This window comes from Chelonia mydas, chromosome 1 (assembly GCF_015237465.2).
Source record: "Chelonia mydas isolate rCheMyd1 chromosome 1, rCheMyd1.pri.v2, whole genome shotgun sequence".
Classification (NCBI taxonomy): Eukaryota; Metazoa; Chordata; order Testudines; family Cheloniidae; genus Chelonia; species Chelonia mydas.
This window is the reverse complement of record NC_057849.1, coordinates 49,120,341-49,141,410: the sequence shown is the minus strand read 5'-3', so window position 1 is coordinate 49,141,410 and position 21,070 is coordinate 49,120,341. Positions and strand designations below refer to the sequence as shown.

Sequence of the window (21,070 nt, the reverse complement as noted above, 5' to 3'; positions counted from 1 at the left end):
AGTGACCTAAATTGTGTGCACACTTAATAGTGGGTGCAAAATTATCTGTAAAACTATGATTGCAAAAAGGGAGAGCTACTGAAATTTGGGCTGTAAATGCAGCTCTTAAAGTCACTCTCAACACAAACAAAGTAGTAATGGAAGTAATTTGGGAAGCTGCTTTTGGTCTCCTTCATGCTGGCTCGAAAGAGCTTCCAAAGGAGTTTCTCAGCCTGTCCTTTCAAAAACTGACAGCAACAAAACCATCCTGCAGTCAACATGAAACTGACTCCAGGTGCTTCAGGTGATAAAGGCAATGTTAGGGTCTGGCATAGTATGAAGAATGAGGTCACACTGTATTTTTAGAAGTGCCTGGTGTTCCTACCAAGCATGCTCTCTCCCTCTCTTTCTCCCCCTTTTTTTCTGTCTGTCTCTTTCTCTGAATAATTTGGCCAGTGCTTGCAGAAGGCTGTTCTAGCCCCAGGGATTCTCACACATACTTCTGTTGACAGAGTCCTTGTGCAGCAAGCTAGCTGAAATGCCTTTTGTTAAGGATCTATTCACTTCTTTTTCTGTTCTGCCCCAAGACTTGGAGGATCTTTCTGTCTACTGAATTCCTGTTGTTACGCTTATGGAAATTAACTGACTTGAAAAATATGGGGTTATCTTACAAAACAGGTAAAAATATCCTCCGTAACAGAAGTATTCCTGATCACCTAGTTTGTACTGGTCTGTATTTCTCAAATCTTTTTGCTTCGTTTGTAAGGAAAGAGAGTTTCTAAGTGAATAGTAGTCCTTAAACAAAGTTACTGTAAAACGGAGACAATCGTATAAGACAGTTTGGGAGTTAAAGCCAGTTATTTAAAATGAGATGTGTGCTATTGCAGCCTAGGTCGGTGCTTGTTTCATTACTTTAGTTTGTCAGTTCAAGCCTAAGGTCGTTTCATGAAAAGTAAAGAAATTCCACACATTGATCTACTCTGTCAACTTTTTTAACATGCCAACTTTACTGAAAATGAAAATACTGAAATGTACCAATTTAACTAATGCCTGCAGAGATAACATAAGTTATCTATTATTAGAGTTACCATATGAAAAAGTATGCTCATTTGCAATGCAGCATTTGCTACAGAAAATAATTCTCTTTATTAAATAAAGAAAATGCAATTGAGAATATGTATATTAGATGTTTTTGTCCATTTTCCCCAGCTTATGGTTAAAAGTAATATGTACACTGGTTATGATCTCCATCCAAAATTTGATGGACTTGAATAAGAGTTTTGGGTGTGAAAGAAAAACAGGATCAGACCAATATATCATGATGATTATGACTGTGTGTATGCTTGTACATACACATTTCCAGGCATCAGATTGCAAGACATTTAATATTCTTTAGCATTTTAATTGCGCTATTAAAAATCTCTACTGAATGTAATGTTGATTTGTATGAAGTTTTCTTTAGAAAATAAAATTGAGGCTGCCAGTATAAATTTCTTATTATGTAATGAGTGGTATGTGTTCTTATGCTTATTGTATTGCACTTTTTACCTCTTGTAATGCTTCTGTGCAGCTTCTTTTGTGATTTTTCTTAAGCCGCTTTGGGGGCAATCTTAGTTTGATTCCAGTCAATTCAAAGTAGGCGAGCTGAGAAACTTGGAGATAGCCTCTGTTTTGTTTTTCTCCTGGATTAAAAGAAAACAAGCATGTCCTAAAGATTTTTATTTCTCTTCCAAATTTTTACCTACATTAGTGCCTGGTAATAGCTAGCATTAGAATACAGACTTAGGCTCTCCCAAATATGATTAAGTTAATGTCTCCATTCATTAAGGTTTAAGGACCTTTTCCAGCATGTTTACTATTGCATTTTAGAACCTGCAAGTTCAGATATTCATACCTGTATTACTAATTCTGCTGTCTTGCAGATCCGTGTTGCAGAGCTTTTTATGTGAGTGACTAAAGCAACAGAATTTAGGTTGACTCACCTCTGAATTTCCAGAGATCTGTACGTTAAGATCCTGCAATGGGTGGGCCCTTCTAAATCCACACTCGTGCCACATATGATCATTGTTTAACCTATAAATGTCTATATGTCAGTCCCCACTTACTTGTACAGTAAAACCTGCCTTGGAGACCACCTCTGAAGAGGAACCACCGGTCACGAGCGACTATTTGCAGAGGCCTTGGAACACCACTGCTCTCTGGTGTGCAAACCTTTGAAGAGAGACCACCTCTTAAAAGCGACCACTTTTTGCTAACTCCTATGAGTGGTCAGTCTTGGCAGGTTTTACTGTATTTTGGTCATTGCATTCACTCACCCCTGGGGAAGGGAGAGGGGTAAAATATGAAGCTTGGAGAACCACATCCTCTCCTCTCCCCACTGCTTCTCCCTGAAGTACCCTCCATCGCAGCACAGAAAAAGCCCAGTCCTAGGTTCTTCTGTTCTCCCAGTTTGATGATACAAGAACAGGGAGACATTCAATGAAAATAAAAGGTGGGAAACTTTCAGAACTGAGACAAGGAAATATGTTCCCTCACTATCACTGAGGCCAAGACTTTATCCAATCCCTTTTTGAATCTTGCTATGTATATGGCTAGCAAGAATAGCCAGAGCTGTTATACTTGATTAAAAAAATATGAAAGAGATATTACATGTCATGCTTCAAGACTTAAGCTAATCCCATATGTGCCTACTACAGGGTTCTTATACATTCCTCTGAAGCATCTGGTACTGGCCACTGTCAGAGGTAGGCTACAGGATTAGACAGACCTTGGGTCTGTACCATTATAGTAATCCTTAGGTGACATGTATGGTAGGGTAGGAAAGTGGCTCATAAGGGTATGCCCTTCATCAGGATATACGGTGCCAGGGGAGTGGAGGGCAAAGATACATCTTCAAATATATATAACAGGGTTTAAAAGAGAACTAGATAAATTCATGCAGGTTAAGTCCATTAAAGGCTGTTAGCCAGGATGGGTAAGGAATGGTGTCCCTAGCCTCTGTTTGTCAGAGGGTGGAGCTGGATGGCAGGAGAGAGATCACTAGAACATTACCTGTTAGGTTCACTCCCTCTGGGGCACTTGGCATTGGCCACTGTCGGCAGACAGGTTACTGGGCTGGATGGACCTTTGATCTGACCCAGTATGACCATTCTTATGTTCTTGTTCAAATGAGGAATAAACAATATTCACATGAACTGGCTTAGGGTCCCAAGCAGCACTAGCCACCCCTCGCCCCCCAATTATTAGTATGTGTGGTGGTGGTGGGAATATTCCTGCTCAGGGTCTCCAATGGGCTAGCACCGGCACTGCAGATGCCTAAGGTTAGCCACCTACGTTTGCAAATGTTGGCCTGTTCATCCTGTCTAACCAAGAAATGGAGTGTGTGTACAAGTTGAAGCTTGTATAATAAAGCTCATAATGAAGAAAATGTTGTGCATATATAAAATACGTTTTCTCTATTTTTCATATGCTAATCATGAATGTTACAAAAACAGTATATATAGCCCAGCAATAAAATATGCTTGGCCTATGTCCAGTGGTTATTTTTGATATGTGCAGTGAAAAGCATGTCATGTGCCAGTTTTGTACTTTATCTGCTTTTCACTTTGACAGTCATAATGCTGGCTTCTATTACGTCTTTTCTCTTTGGCTTGCCACATACCATTAAAGGCTGAAGCATCCATTAACATTTTGAATAGGTTCTGTTCTGTTTTGTTCTCACATGTGACATCCTGACACACACATTAAAATGAGGATTATCAATATTTGATCTGCAACAAAAGACATATTACATAAATGCGCCAGTATAAGTGTGTCATTGATTTCTGGATCCAAAGTCAGATGTGCATCTCATTTGGTGCGTTGGGAATCCACAGACTAGATCTGGGCAGAGAAGATAGCCCTAAGGGTGACTTAAACCAGCCAACTTACATTTGAGAGCTGAAATTCTATAGTCAGCCTTCCCTTTTTGCATTGCATCTGAAAATGGTTAATTGTATTGTTCACAAGTGCTATAATATTAGGCAGCTCAGAGCAGATCAGGGACAGAATTTCAGTTTTAACTCTACTTTATAATTTAAAGCAAACCCATGAGTCTATTTTAATGTCGTATCTTCTATCAGTAAGCTTTATTTTCCCCTTCACATTATACTAGCTTCAACTAAAAAATCTCAAAGCCCATAGGGATTTAACAGATTAAAAAAAATTGATCACACAACGATATATTTAGATAAGTTTTAAAATACATTGTGTTTACCCAATAAATGCATTAGATCAATCAGAACTATTCTGGTCTATTGTGTGCATATTTAGAGTCAAGATTTGAAAAACATTTCTGTATTTACATCATCTTTCTTAATAATGTAATAGACTAAAGCTGCTCAAGTTTTCAATTTCATTTGTTTGCGGCAAAAATGTTATGGGATGATCTAGACCTAAATTTTATATGGAATTTTAAATGTTCAGATTGCTTCCACTGTTGCACTCAAAATGCAAGTGTAGTAGCATCAATAAAACCTACCTTTTTGTATTTCAGGAACAGAGAAGATTCGGATCATTTGCATCAATCTCCAAGCATTAAGAATGGTGCTCTGACCATGGTCTTGAAGGAATAATACAAAGACATTTTCTGACTTAGCATGGAAAATAGAGGCTCTCAAGACATCCAGCAATGAAGTGGAGTATGACCTCTGATGGATGAAATCTACTGGAATGGAAGCTAAGCTCTCTGAAGAGGAGCAGGTGTCACCTTATTTTATATATGCCACATGTCTGGGGACTTCAGAGGAGTCAAAAAATGCAAAATATGAAACAAAGGTAGAAGACTGTGATTGCCATCTTGAGTTCCATAATGTTCTGCTTGAATCCGAATTGAGTTCTTCATCTATGTCACAGGTAGTAAGCTACACTGAGACATCCTTGGAACCTAGCAGAGTTACAGGACATGTTACTGCTGCTGCTGAGCCTGAAATAAAGCATCTTTATGGAAAATTACTGTATTCTTCAGGGCACAAACCTAAGGACAGTCCTACACACCTGCCCTCACATGAGGCATTTCCCTCACCGCTCCTTCCAAGAGAAAGCTCAGCTGAGAAATCAGAGGGGGTTCAAGAGATCAGAGTAATAACGCACAAACCAAGTGCGATCACTTTTTCTGATTTTGAATTTTTATCACATAGCGCTAACTCTAAACTCCATATTTGTGAGGTCACAGACACAGAGGCTTCTTCATCTGAAGAGGAGGAGGAAGGTGATCATGATGATGACGTTTTTACAGAGCTGCCACTGTATGGGGCATTTTACAATGGTCTTTATAAAAAGACTATTCTCCTTGGGAAACAAGATAAATGTGAGCATACCAGAAGCCAGTATGTCTGTCATTTAGATGTCTGCAATGATCACTCTGGAAAGAAATTGAATGACCATGAAAAGGAAGAAAAACAAATGGACATGGTGGTAAGATGAACTAATTTCTTGTTCCAAACAGGCAATTGTACTTTAGCAGCTTGGTTAATGGGGGATTGGTTATTTTATTATATATTTACTAATGGATTATATTGCTATCATTGGTACAGAGTCAATCAACTAACTGGGTAGTTTTAACAGAATGGTTATAGTTCACTTGAGGAATGCCTTTAATCATATTTTTTCTGGAAACTCACCATAGAGAATATTCAAAAGTTGGGCCTCCATCCCTCTCTGTATAAATGGATCAGGCCTATGTTTTACACGTTACTGCTAAATCTTTAACAGAAAAAGTTATGGGACAGATTCATTCATTTATTATGCTCTGGCTGGTTTATGCTGCTTTGGTGACACAAAGCAGCTGTAAACCCACTTTAACTGGCTGGTTAAGAGGATTTTGCAGCTGCTTATCACTGTCAGAGTGGCACAAAGCAGCTGGAAAGTACCAATGAAATTGGCCCAATATTCTTTATATTAAAAATTGTCAAAAATAAAACTTCCTCCAATCGGCATATAAACATTCTATGAATATATTTTTGATCCTAAGAAACATTCATATTTCTAATAGGAAAAATGGTAATTACACCTGTAGTGCATCCCATGCTACATATAGGAGTTTCCCTTCATGATTTCTCAAAATAACATAACATAACATGGCATAAGGCCAGTGCAAAACATTATATCGTACATTGAGAGTAATAAGACAAAAAGCTTTTGAATCAACCAATTCTATTTCTTCAAACTTCCTACCAGGGGTGCTGGAACAATTTGTATAGCGGGGGTGCTGAGAGCCATTGAACTAAACTCTACACCCTATATATAATGGAAACCATTTCAAGCCAGGGAGTGCTACAGCACCCCCCGCACCCCTAGGTCCAGCACTTATGCTTCCTACATTTCCATTAATCTGAGCTTTCAACTTGTCATTTTTCTTGTTTCCTTCTAAGGTGGGGAAATTGGCTCTCTCATTTTCCCCTGATGTGGTAAGGCCATACCCTGCACCAGCTCTATAGCTGGTGCAAAATATATCTGCCTGTGCCCTGTTGTGGCTGTGCTAGCCAGCAGTGGAAACCATTCCCAGTGAGTATTGCCAGCTCTAGGGGGCAGAGTTGAGTTTTCCTTGTGGGGATGGAGTATACTGCAACTTTCGTTTTCCTGATTTTTTTCAACAGTTTCCTAAGAGGAAGTAAGAGTAGTGGCTCTGAGGAAGCTGCTTCCCACTTACCATGCACATAGTCAATATCTTATCCATTTACTCCCCTTTGCTGGCCCATAATATATTTAAATTAAAGCAATATCCTCTATCGATTTATTGTGCCATGGATTTTATTATTATTTTTAAAAAACCTAGAGAGATTTAGGACAACTGCAAAAACATACAGTAATGTGAACCACCTAACAATATTCTTTCCAGCAGAAAGAGAGTAATTACCCATCTTCTCTGGAACTGCTGGAGTATAAAAGAATTTCATAGATGCTTTCCAAGTGAACTCTCAGTAGTCTGGAGAATTAGCAAACAAAGCTATTTCTTTTACAGTTGGTCACAGACCAGGCATGTGGATCCAAATACGCTGAACTTTGGAGAAGTTTGGTCTGAATCGGAAATACACAGCTATCTCTGTAATGGGAGAAACCAAACCCATAAATTCCAACACTCCTGAACCTTGTGGTACAAGTTAATCTTAAACTGCCTGTTCAATCATACTCTTACACCTCATCCCCCCCCTCCCCTTTTTGTTATTAGATCAGTGCCTTTGAAATCATGGTATAGCCTCTAGTTCGTGACCTACTGATGGCCACAGCATTTTCCACTTCTGTTGCTCCATTTTTCTCACTGTGTTTGATTCTCCTCTCACTTACACCGACTTTACGTCAGAATAGCTCTATTGACTTCTGATTTACACCAGTATAAGTGAGAGGATTCTGACACCATACTGTCTCGAAGACATTTTAAAAATACTCTTGCTTAATTATTTTGAGTCTGGAAGTGTGTATATGATTTTAGCCTCTTTACATCAAAAATATGATCTATATAATATTTAGCCTTTCCCCTCATCTGCTTGAATTCTATTCCAATGCACCTTGAATCGCATCTTATTTATTGGGGTACAATTCTGCACCCATTGAAGTCAATAGGAGTTTTGAGGTTGACTTTCAGGAAGAAGAATCAGACCCACCACTTGTTTCCATTCTTCTAAAATAAGATTATGAAGGCATCTGTGTGGTCGTATTTATATATTTGCAATATTAATAAAATAAACTGGAACAGCAGTTACAGATGTTGGGAGATACAGAATGTTAGATTTTTATCTATAGTCATGCCTTTGATTCAAATCCAATCCAGTATTCATTTTGAGTGATGTAATACTTTTCCATATTTGGCAGTGCTCATCTCCTGGCCTTTACCAAAAGGCCTCTGTCAAATACTGTACTCATCACATGGGTTTCTAGTAATTTTATGTAATCTAGATGATAATAGTTTTAACTGGATGGGCAATTAGTGGGGTGTGGGGAGGAAGAATTAACTAGCCCATTCACTCTAATACTTCACTCAGCCCCCAATGCTAGAGGGAAACACGTCCTCCTACCCTATCTACTGATGTATCAGTAAATTCAGCTGAAGTAATTGTCTTATCTTGAAGTAATAATAGTTTAAGTTCAGGTTTCAGAGTAGCAGGCCGTGTTAGTCTGTATACGCAAAAAGAAAAGGAGTACTTGTGGCACCTTAGAGACTAACAAATTTATTTGAGCATAAGCTTTCGTGAGCTAGAGCTCACTTCATCGGATGCATGCAGTGGAAAATACAGTGGGGAGATTTTATATACACAGAGAATATGAAACAATGGGTGTTACCATACACACTGTAACGAGAGTGATCAGGTACGGTGAGCTATTACCAGCAGGAGAGAAAAAAAAAAACCTTTTGTAGTGATCAAGGTGGGCCATTTCCAGCAGTTGACAAGAATGTGTGAGGAACAGTAGGGGGCAAAAATAAACATGGGGAAGGGGGGGGTGAGAAAACCTGGATTTGTGCTGGAAATGGCCCAACTTGATTATCATACACATTGTAAGGAGAGTGATCACTTTAGATAAGCTATTACCAGCAGGAGAGTGGGGTGGGAGGAGGTATTGTTTCATGGTCTCTGTGTATATAATGTCTTCTGCAGTTTCCACAGTATGCATCCGATGAAGTGAGCTGTAGCTCACGAAAGCTTATGCTCAAATAAATTGGTTAGTCTCTAAGGTGCCACAAGTACTCCTTTTCTTTTTGCGAATACAGACTAACACGGCTGTTACTCTGAAACATGGGGAAATAGTTTTACTTTGTGTAATGACACATCCACTCCCAGTCTTTATTCAAGCCTAAATTAATGGTGTCCAGTTTGCAAATTAATTCCAATTCAGCAGTCTCTTGTTGGAGTCTGGTTTTGAAGTTTTGTTGTTGTAATATTGCCACTTTTAGGTCTGTAATCGAGTGACCAGAGAGATTGAAGTGTTCTCCGACTGGTTTATGAATGTTCTAATTCTTGACGTCTGATTTGTGTCCATTTATTCTTTTACATAGAGACTGTCCGGTTTGGCCAATGTACATGGCAGAGGGGCATTGCTGGCACATGATGGCATATATCACATTGGTGGATGTGCAGGTGAACGAGCCTCTGATAGTATGGCTGATGTGATTAGTGTCTGACTCTTCGCCACTCCATCTAAATGGATGCTTTGGCTTCATAAACGTCTGCAGTTCTCCTGTCGTCATTATAATCATTGTTTCATTTTTCTTAACTGTATTGAGATACCCCCATCTGCTCACAGAGATGAAACTCAATGATTAAGAACTGTTCTCAGCCTCTGCTGTTAGAAAGCCCAAGAACTGAGCTTTTTCTGAGAGCTGCTCAATAAGATCCAGTGACACTCAGTTCAGTTTATTAAATAGCTATGTTGTCACCATAGTCATCTATTCCAAGTCTTGCGTCTTCATTCAGTGAAGAACAATACTGCCTACATTCCAGCTAATCTAAACATATATCGAAATGCAGGAGTGACATCCCCGGAATTTAATATACTAAAGGTCATTCCTGTAGATAAAAGGAAAAAGTCAGGCGTTGTTGTCATTTAGTTTACTTTATTCTCAGGCCATAAAATAAACAAGGATGCGGTTCATAGAACAAAATAATGGATTGTACATTTCCGGACAAGCTGGTGGAATAACATAGTAAATCTCAGAGACTATAATCTAAACATTTAAAAACCTTTGCAGATTTAATGACGCAGGGCTTGTTTCTGACTCTTGTTCCATTTAAATAGGCAGAAATCACTGTAAGAAAGATTCCAGTAATTAAAAAAAAAAAAGTTTGTGCAATTTTAGCAATAGTGACACGTTATATTAATACTAGATGCTTTCATCATGACTCTAGGTTAGCCCCAGTCCAATGTGTTATTATCTAGTTATTCCCATTATTTTGGGGTAAGGCTATGGAGTGATGTCTTTCTAATGGAAAAAACTTTAACAAAGTAAGAGGGTGTAGGAGTACAACCACTATCAATAGCCCTGAAACTTAAAAATAATGTAACAAACAAATCACCTTTACCATATAGATACATGCCTGCCAAACATAATAGTGTGAGTGATATCCTGACTAACCTCACACTACCAAAGTTGGCTATGAAATCGTGATTAGGCTCTATCCTACGGGGCATTCCTAAGTATGTACTTGTGATTGAACTACCCAGCATTAAATGTCAATACTGATCCAAACAGGATAAGACACAGCTTAGTTGCTAAGGGAAAACTAAACTAAAGGCTCTTAATATACAAAGATTTACTATTTATTTCTTATCATGCTAACAAAATATTGGGTGCTGCTTTGCTTTCTTTACTGTGGGCTCCACTGCATAGTGTTGCTAGAACTGTGGTGGTAACTGCTAATAAGCATACCAAGGAACACATTCTGCACCTTATTCACACTGAGTAGCACCTTGCTATGCAAATAGTTCCGTTGAAATAATCAAATGGGGAGGTACTACTCAGAGTGAGTAAAGGGGCAGAATCCGGCCTTAAGTAGTTGCTGCAGGTGTCTGGGGTAATGAATGTTGAGTTTTTAGCTATATACAGTGAATACTATTTTCTAAAATTAAATAAAACAATACATGCCTTTGTACTTGGCCTTAAACTGTTTTAGCCTAATTAATATCAAGCAGAGGAAAATCACTGTAAATACAGGAAATTGCTAAAACTGCATAAACTGCACATCAGTTCTTTTATAAATGAAACAAACACTCTAAACAATTTTGTACTGTATAGACTTTAAAAAAAAAAAAAAGGTTTTCCCGCTCTTCCCTTCCCACTCCTCCCTCAGAAGGTACACCGAATCCCTAAAGCCCAAGTGTCAGGGTTCCACAGCTTTAGCCACACCTCTGTTCCCTTTGTGGTCTCTGAGTGCACCTCCTCAGGTATCACCCCTTCCTGAGATGGGATGCTGCACTTCTCCTACTCTTAGACCAAGCCCTGGGCTATGGTACCCTGTATCTCAAGCATGTTTACCCAGCAGGCCCATTGGAGTTCAGCACCCATGGTTCTTCTCTTTAGGAGTCTGTGACCAGTGGTATTGATAGTGATCATACAGCTTTCTTAAAGTCAAAGTATTGTTTATTTTAACAGTTGGAACAAAGGATTTAAAAAATCTTATCTTACCCTAAGACTTACCTACCATTCCTTGATGGTAATCTAGGCAGGACTAACTTCTTCAGATACCAGCAACTGTCTGCTTCTTTGTTTGGCTGTCCTGAACAACTCTCCCCGCCCCCTTCTCTTGAAAGAGTGTGTGTGAGAGAGACCCTTTAAATGCTGCAGTCTTTTTGATCTTTTGGTCTCTAGGCCTTTTCCTGCCCAGGCATAGGCTCTTAACAACCCTCTTAAATGTTTGCTGAGAAATGGCTTATCGTGTGCCATTCTTCTTCCTTTCCTGCATGTTTTTCTTACAGCCCCCTATTAAACGAAGCCAATATATTCATACAGTACACATCCCAATAACCAGGTCAATGTATAGTATTCATACAATATTACAGAGGTGCTTCACTTCTGTCCACCATGCACATCTCTGCTGCCCCAAATCTGTACCAAACTCTGCCCCGTTATAATTGTATTCAGTCAGGGATTACAGAGCAACCTTTACCCAATGCTGTAGCAGTTTCTCTGATCCCCATTTATTGTCAGAACAATTTGGGTCATTTTGAAGGGTAGCATTTCACTGTCAAGACATTTGACAGGGTATAAGGTGAAGTGAGTGTTAACGGCCTTTCTCAGGGTAGGCTATAAAGGTGTTGGCTCTCACTGCAGTATTGGCATAGAAACCCTGTCTGTTGATTTAACTGCTGTCGGAAGGCAGCATGGTCTAGTGTACTGGACATCTGTCTGGAGATTCTGGGTTCTATTCTCAGTTCTGCAACTTACTTACTGTGGGGCTTTAGGCAAGTCACTTACTTCATCTCTTTCTACTAGTGCTATGTAGAGCTGCTGCAAAACAGTGCTTGTGACAGAGTGATCCCATTCATTTTCATTTAGGCTTGGTTCTGCCATCCTTATTCTGAGTGGTGTTATCTCAATAATCCCACTTGTCTCAGTGGGCTAGCTCATACCTGTACAATTGTGCCTTGTATGTCTCAAATACTATTGCTGACCTGCTCTGGGGTGAGTAGTAATCTGTTACTGGCCTATGCCAATAAGCCCTTCTCCCCCTGTTCCATCTCAGATGTTCTGGTCAGAGCATTGGGGGACTGGAACCAAAGTGCACTGAATCTGCTAATCTGTACGTGGCTGGACTCAAGCTCTGGGGAGGCCATGCAGAGACTGGAGTGGGAGCTGATCTTAGTTCTCCTTATGGCCCTGTTTAGCATGTAAGCTGTGCTGTGATCCAGAACAATGGGATTAGTCTCAAAGCCAAATTCCAGTACTTTTATTTACGTGGAGTAGTATCTTGCTCTGTCACTTATTACACTGACTTCAGTGGGACCACTTGTGGAGTAAGGTACTACTCCATTCAAATAAGGGTGGTGGAATCTGACCCAGTGTGTGGTACTCGGGGTGAGTGAAGTGGACAAAATTGGGCCCTTAGAGTGTAAAAACTCCAACGCTGAATGACTCATGGAGAGTCTAAATCTGAATTAGGGTATAAATACAGTAGGACTTCAGAGTTACGAACACCAGAGTTACAAACTGACCAGTCAACATACAACTCATTTGGAGCCAGAAGTACACAATCAGGCAGCAGCAGAGACAACAACAACAACAAAAAGCAAAGACAGTGCAGTACTGTGTTAAACATAAACTACTAAAAAAATAAAGGGAAAGTTTAAAAAAAAAGATTTGACAAAGTAAGGAAACTGTGATTGTTTCATTTAAATTAAGATGGTTAAAAGCAGCATTTTTCTTCTGCATAGTAAAGTTTCAAAGCTGTATTAAGTCAGTGTTCAGTTGTAAAATTTTAAAAGAACAACCATAATGTTTTGTTTAGAGTTATAAACAACCTCCATTCCTGAGGTGTTCGTAACTGTGAGCTTCTCCTGTAAAGTAATTTAAAATTAAAGTGTTCTGTTGGAACAGTCTCCAAAGGGAAGTGGCGAAAGCCCATCACTTCGGACATTTAAAACTAGATTGGGAATAACCCTGGAAAATATGCAATAAAGAACTATCCTTCATTGGCAGGCAGTTGAAGTGTATGATCTCTCTCTTGGTCTTGATTATCTGATGTCTGTTCATTTGGTAGTTCCATCCTGGTACTATATTTAGTAGAAAACTGTCTTCATTATATAATCACTGTTGGGTGACAAAGCCTAATAAGCATTATAGCACGACAGATCATTTTTAGGATTAGACCATGATGGTAAGCGTAGTTCAGATTAAGGCTGATCAAATTGGTCAGGATCTTATGAGAAGGTGTTCATGGCATTGTCCTACATTTTGCCTTTGTTTTCATTTTTCTATTTCACAAACACTAAAAAGCTCAACAAATGAAGGGAAGGTATGTAGATAAGAAAAAAATAAATTCCACAGAAGCCCATGATTCTAAAACCATATTCTTTGAAGCTGATTGATGATTCTCCAAAAGAAATGCATTTATCTGTGTAACTTTTGGATATGTTAATCAATTAAACATCTCCCATTTAAAACAAGTTAGTTTTCACTTATAGAGTTGGACCTTTGACGGCAAGTGAACACAGAGGAACCATTTAAGGGGAAAAAACCATCAGCATGGGAATAACTAATTCAGTGTAAATTATCTAAATAGGGCAGCAACCAGACCTACGCTTATCATAGGGCTGCCAATTAAGAGTTTTATTGCCAAAATCTTTCCAGTGGAGATTGGCCAGAGGACCAGGGAGGCACAGGTTCCATGTCCTGTTCCCTCATTTTCTCCAGTCCTATGGGAGCTCCGCCTCCTCACACCCCCCATTAAGTTAAAACTCCACAGTTGAGGGAGAATGGCTGCAAGGCCCTAGGGACTCCCTTATGGAAAATAACAATGACTGTGTTATCCTCTCTTGGGTTCCTCCTGTGCATGGTGAGTGGATGAGTGTTGGAATAGTAATTGTCAGGGAAAACATGGCAGCAAGATCTGGAAGGAGTGGTGCAACTGTAGGGATGGTTTGGAGGTGTTGGACCTCTTTGAGTTCTTCTCCCCTTTTTATGTGTCTCAAGATTTATGGGATTAGTGGGTTTCCTTCTCCCTTGCCAACTCCACAGGTAGACAAACCTCAGCCACAGCACCTTGGAATGGATAGAAGGAAACTTTCTGAGTTGAAATTTGTGGCATTCATATCTTCTAGATGTGTTTTTTCCCTCACATGAGGAAGGACTTGGAGGAAAACACTATGGATTAGCTCACTGGACTTGATCACTAACATCAAAAGCATGTGACTTTTAGAAAAAACAGACACCAGACACATTCTGCACCAGAAATGGCAGAAACTTTCATTTGAATTTAAAAATTAACTTTTCACAAGTTTCAGAATTCCACACATCTAGTGTGGAACATGATTGTACACAAGGAACATTTCCCCCTTTTGGTGCAATCCTGTTGTTCTCAATACTATACCTGTTCCACAACCGGATATGGCCTATCTTGTGACGTGCTGCTTACTGTGGTCATACAGAGGTGTGGGTTCAAATTTGCTTCTTATTGCAGAAGAGATCAGCAGGACGGATGTTGTACTTAGTCAACTGTTCATCATAAAAATCTCATGCAGTTTGGAAAATATTGATACAGTTGGTAGCAGTATTTCTTGGGGAGATCCAGCATCATAATATTAAGAGCTTGTCACGATGGAGGTGCAAAGACATACTGTGGCTGTGTAGGAGAGCATGTGCGTACTCCGAATAATGTCTCTCTCTTAATAAACATGTATGGTACCTATTGCAGCTTCTGTATGACAGCTGCCATACAAAGTACAACACATGCAGACGAACTAATGATTTATAAAATGTGTATGTATCAAACAAAAAAAAATACACCTTTCTGGGAAGTGGCAGAAACCTGTACCCTAAGACATTAAGAAGACAAATCACATGACTATCTTTCAGAACTCCTGGTGAGGAATTGAAAAAGAACGGAGTTTGGTCATCCACATGCCATAGTTGAGTAAATATCTGGGCTAGATTCTGCTGCCCTTATGCTTAATAGTACCTCACTCTGCAAGCGGTCACATTGAAGAAAATGGGATAAGATACTGCTCAATAATAGTAAGGGTAGTAGAATATGTCCCTATGTAGTCCTGGTTCAGCAAAGCACTTAAGCACATTTCAGTTCTTTTCTAAAATGGGGCCTGCGTCAGCACTACGAGTACTACTCATCTAACAAGTCAATTATTTATTATTTAATTATTTATTTACTTATTTTGGAACAGCTCTCAATAGTTTCTTAGTTGAAATCTGTTCTTTTGTGCTGTTAGCTTTTCAGGACAATGTGAGTCACTTGAGTCTACAAATCACCATCATTTTGCAAGTATCAGTAATCAGTTATCTAAACTATGATATTTTTAACAAAATTAAAATACCAAAGAAATGAAGAAGAAAAAATCCAAGAAAATGTAACATGTAACAACAGAAAAACATACCTATAGATTTTCAAACTGCCCAAGAAGACTGAAGTGTAAAAAGAGTTATTTTTCAACGTGGTGCTGCAATTAAGTAGTAAGGAATGACAGGAGGTGGGATCTTGTTGAGTTATGTGGCACAATATGTAGCCCCAGGCTGGGGTTAATGTGTAATAACCATGGCACTCAGAGTTGTTTCAATAACACTATGAATTACCTTTAGATTGTTCATAAGGTTTTACTGCATTTAATTTTACATCTTTGAGCTGCAGGAGGATTAGGTAATGTAGTTACAGGTGTAATTTGTTTAGGATTTAGCATGTAAAAGGGGTGACCATTTTAGAGGTTTAAAATATTAAGACATTTACATTTGATTTATATTGGAATGTTTCAGAATCATGTTGCTACAGTTCTTGGAAATCAGCTTATGAAAGTGGTGCTGCCTTCTAAAAGCTCTACATTTCACACACAAAGTGATGTAACTGGAACATAGAGGAGCAGTAACACTATAGGCAAATGACGGCATTACTGTATTCATAGAAAACATTCAGAATGTGAAGTACTTGTCAGCATGGTAATATCATGGAATTAGCAATAAACATGTCCTTTATAAATGTTTGATGGAAATAGTTGTAAACTGTGCAGTGGAAGATCTGTTCAAGTAATTCATTTATCACTACAGCAGAATAAAGCTACAGCTGAGCTGTTTGCCAAATATTTTCACTTAGGTGAACAACCCCAGTAGGATCAATTTCTTGTTTACAATCCTCTGTTTAATTGTTAGTTAATGTCTGGATCAGTGGCCAAGATTCAACAGAAAAATAAAATCCTTCTCAAGTCTTGACTTTGTGGTGGAATAATTACGTCAGGAAGAGACACGCTCAGCATAGCATGGAAGCTGGGTGTGTGAGAGAAAGAGAATTACAGCTCCAAGATCTACCAGCAGAGAGAAACCTGCAAAAGATAAACCTCCAAAGTGGAGAATGTGTATCTCCTCTAGAGGGATCCAAGGGTAGCCACAGCAGTGAACATGTGTACAGAGGACCGGCCAGACAGATATCACTATGAGGTGGTAGTAAGCAGAGAAACTTGTGAAACTAAAGAGAGAAGTGGTCAGCTCCCAGACTACTGCACTGGGCAGCACAGCATGGGGAGGAGGTGACCAGCCCTCTGTGGAGAAAGAAGTGGTTTGGGACTATTTAGAAAAGCTGGACGAGCACAAGTCTGTGGGGCCGGATGCACTGCATCTGAGGGTGCTAAAGGAGTTGGCAGATGTGATTGCAGAGCCACTAGCCATTATCTTTGAAAACTCATGGTGATCAGGCAAGGTCCCGGATTACTGGAAAAAGGCTAATGTCGTGCCCATAAAAGGGAAGGAGGATCCAGGGAACTACAGGCTAGTCAGCCTCACCTCAGTCCTTGGAAAAATCATGGAGCAGGTCCTCAAGGAATCAATTTTGAAGCACTTTGAGGAGAGGAAAGTGATCAGGAACAGTCAGCATGGATTCACCAAGGGCAAGTCATGCCTGACTGACCTGATTGCCTTCTATGATGAGATAACTGGCTCTGTGGATGAGGGGAAAGCAGTATTCTTGCCAGCAAGTTAAAGAAGTATGGGCTGGATGAATGGACTATAAGGGTGATAGAAAGTTGGTTAGATCGTCAGGCTCAATGGGTAGTGATCAATGGCTCCATGTCTAGTTGGCATCCAGTATCAAGCGGAGAGCCCCAAGGGTCGGTCCTGGGGCTGGTTTTGTTCAATATCTTTATTAAAGAGCTGGAGGATGGTGTGGATTGCACCCTCAGCAAGTTTGCAGATGACACTAAACTGGGAGGAGTGGTAGATACTCTGGAAGGTAGGGATAGGATACAGAGGGACCTAGACAGATTAGAGGATTGAGCCAAAAGAAATCTGATGAAGTTCAACAAGGGCAAGTGCAGAGTCCTGCACTTAGGACAGAAGACTCCCATGCAATGCTACAGACTAGGGACCGAGTGGCTAGGCAGCAGTTCTGCAGAAAAGGACCTAGGAGTCACAGTGGACGAGAAGCTGGATATGAGTCAACAGTGTGCCCTTGTTGCCAAGAAGGCTAACGCCATTTTGGGCTGTATAAGTAGGATCATTGCCAGCAGACTGAGGGACATGATCATTCCCCTCTATTCGGCATTGGTGAGGCCTCATCTGGAATACTGTGTCCAGTTTTGGGCCCCACATTACAAGAAGGATGTGGAAAAATTGGAAACAGTCCAGTGGAGGACAACAAAAATTATTAGGGGGCTGGAGCACATGACTTACGAGGAGAGGCTGTGGGAACTGGAATTATTTAGTCTGCAGAAGAGGAGAATGAAGGGGAATTTGATAGCTGCTTTCAACTACCTGAAAAGGGGTTCCAAAGAGGATGGATCTAGGCTGATCTCTGTGGTACCAGATGGCAGAAAAAGGAATAATGGTCTCAAGTTGCAGTGGGGGAGGTTTAGGTTGGATATTAGGAAAAACTTTTTCATAGGAGAGTGTTAAAGCACTGGAATGGGTTACCTAAGGTGGAATCTCCTACCTTAGAGGTTTTTAAGGTCAGGCTTGACAAAGCCCTGGCTGGGATGATTTAGTTGGGGATTAAGTCCTGCTTTGAGCAGAGGGATGGACTAGATGACCTCCTGAGGTCCCTTCCAACCCTGATATTCTATGATTCTATTCTATGATTCTAAGTGAAATACAGGAAATAAAACTTGTGGAACTGGAGAGATAGGGTGCTTGTTTGCCTTCCAGGTGAGGCAGCTTTTGCAAACTTTCGGATCTCAGTAATAGAACTGCAATATATTATAAAAGTTGAAATCTAAATGTAAATTTAACAACCTTGGAAACCAGATTTCAAAACAGGAGACCATTCTTGACACAGAGTTAGGTATGCACATTTCAAATGCCCCATAAGTACCATTGAAAGTCAATGGGATTTAAGCCCCTTAGTTACTTTTGAAAATTTTACGTGGATAGCACTAGTTAGCAACACTGTAATGATACCAGAGTCCTGCAATCCTTCCTTGTATGGAAATCCCACTGAAGTCCACATGGCAGCTTTGCATATGGAAAGAATAGAGTGAAGGTCAGAAGTGAAATGGCTCCTGTTCTAATTAACCCTTTTCAATAGCTTATACCACCAAAATGTTTTGAGAGGATGATTTACTCAAGCTTTGTGTCACCGTGCCTCAGTGAGTCACAGCTGAAAATACCAGGACAAACTGCTGAAAAATAGGGCAGACACCCCAAACTAGTGGTTATTTTATCATTAGATTATACCAAGTGTGACAAAGTTCCTCCTCTGCCTCAGTGGGTCCTGCGCTTATTGGCGGATTTGCTTGTCTCAGAGATTCACGGCAGCCCTCAGTTTGGCCACTCTTGCTAGTGGCTCAAACCTGCCGTCCACTCACCTAACCACATCATTGGCCAGCGTGGGGGAAACAGAGAACAATCCCCACAGTCTCTGTGTCCCACCTAGTGGGTCGGGGACAGGGCAGATCCCTTTCCAATTTAGACCTTCCCTTCTGGTATTTCTCACAGACCAGGTCAACTCCTCTTGTGTCCGAGTTGGGGGGGATGGGGTGGAACCCGGGCCCACCCTCTACACCGGGTTCCAGCCCAGAGCCCTGTGGATAGCAGCTGTCCACAACGTTCCCTGTATCAGCTGCATGACAGCTACAATTCCCTGGGCTACTTCCCCATTTCCTTCCCCCCAACACCTTCTTTATCCTCACTGCAGGATCTTCCTCCTGAAGCCTGATCACGCTTGAGCTCTTCACTCCTCCAGCAGCACGCCTTCTCACTCCCTGCTCCTGGCACACCCCCCTACTAACTGATGGGAGGTCCTTTTTAAACCAGGTGTCCTGATTAGCCTGCCTGCCATAATTGAATCTAGAAAGTTCGTAATTGGCTCCAGGTGTCTTGATTAGCTTGCCTGTCTTAATTGGTTCTGGCAGGTTCCTGATTGCTCTAGGGCAGCCCCTGCTCTGGTAACTCAGGGAACAGAAAACTGTTCATCCAGTGGCCAATATATTTGCCTTCTACCAGACTCCTGTATCCCACTGATCTGGGTCTGTCACACAAGCCAGTAACAAAAGTAAACTTGTGTCTCACCACACTGGTCAACAAGAAGTCAAAGATGCAGTCTCCTTAGGCATTCCAGCCCTAGTTTTACCACCCAGATACTAGACTTTACAATGAGTGATTACTGAAAACCAATTTTATCACATATAGGGTTCTACTAATCCCAAGAAATCAGCCGCATAGCCAGGTCAATATATAACTCAGATCTTATCCAATAATCATGCTGCTGCCAATCCTTTAGTAACTAAAATCTAAAGGTTTATTAATAAAAGAAGAATAGAGTTAAAAGGGTTAATAGGTCATATACATACAATAATTGCAATGTTCTTCTATAAGGTTTGTAGCGGTGATGTTATAGACTGCTGGCTTGTAAAGTCTCTTTGGTAACTTCCAAAAGGTTGGAAGGTCCTCAGTCCATAGTTCAATATGCTCCTTTTAGTTGTAAATCCACAGTCCAGAGAATCCGAGCAGGAAAAAAGGCAAAATGGAGTCATCCCAGGGGTCTTTTATATCCTTTGCCATGTGCCTGGAAATTTTCTGTTTCAAACAAAGCTCACAGTCCAGTTGTGGAAAGTTTACTGGCACAAGATTGAGTCCAGGGTCACATGAGTATATCATATGACCTTACATGTCTTGATGACTCACAAGGGTTAGCCATTGGCACCTTGGAGGGTGAGGCGTCTGCAGGAAGAGCCATCTGGGCAGACTGAGTTTCTTCTATGGCCCATTGTGAGAGCTAAGTGTCTTTAATGGGCCATCAATATAAAGCTGTCTAGCCTAGATGTAAATCTCATCTGGTAGGTGTTGCCTAGGAATTCAGCACATATGTAAGATATGTAACATGTAAGATACCAGTGCATAGCCAATATGCATAACTTCAGATACAAAAATGATATGTGCATATAAAAAGGCAGCTAGCAGATGGATGCAGCTGGAAGAAGGGTGTGGGGGGGCAAATAGTTCAGAAAAGCTGGAAGAAATAGAAAACATTAGAAAAATAATTTACCACTACATATGGTCTCAAGCTGAACTCTTCAAGTGGTTAGTGATTTTGGGTAGCTCAAATTCAGGATGCTCCAGTCGAGATATTGGGGCCTGATTTTCAGAATGAGGATGATCAGCACATTCTGAAAATGTCCTCCTTTAAAATGTCTTGGGTTGAGCACCTAAAAATGGAAGCACCCAGAATTAGTAGTCACTTCTGAAAATCTGGGCCTCAATGTACAAATATTGTTAAGTTTAGCCTTGTGCCACACACTTGCTTATTCATGCGCACTACCCCATAGCTTGTTGCTGTATTAGTGTCCAACTGAAATACGAAGGTCAAAGTTTGAATCCAACTCGGAGAAATAAAAACACTCAGAAAATGTAATGGGTGCCTTAGAATCTACATAGGGCCACACTATTCCCTGCATAGTTACTTGGGTGTGTACGTGAAAC

General features: G+C 40.3%; 1 protein-coding gene across 5 annotated transcripts in view; it reads left to right on the top strand.

Annotated features, from left to right (window-relative positions):
• Positions 1-21,070, top strand: part of STARD13 (StAR related lipid transfer domain containing 13) — a 492,723-nt gene that overhangs the window by 93,235 nt on the left and 378,418 nt on the right. For 4 of the 5 annotated variants that reach the window (XM_037892239.2, XM_037892229.2, XM_037892233.2 and 1 more), the window contains exon 2: positions 4,514-5,433. In XM_037892239.2, coding sequence (XP_037748167.1) covers positions 4,675-5,433 — 759 coding nt within the window. In that variant the 5' untranslated portion in view covers positions 4,514-4,674. Of the gene's footprint in view, positions 1-480; positions 658-4,513; positions 5,434-21,070 lie in introns of those variants that run through there. The other variant, XM_027828297.3, reaches the window with a different exon arrangement.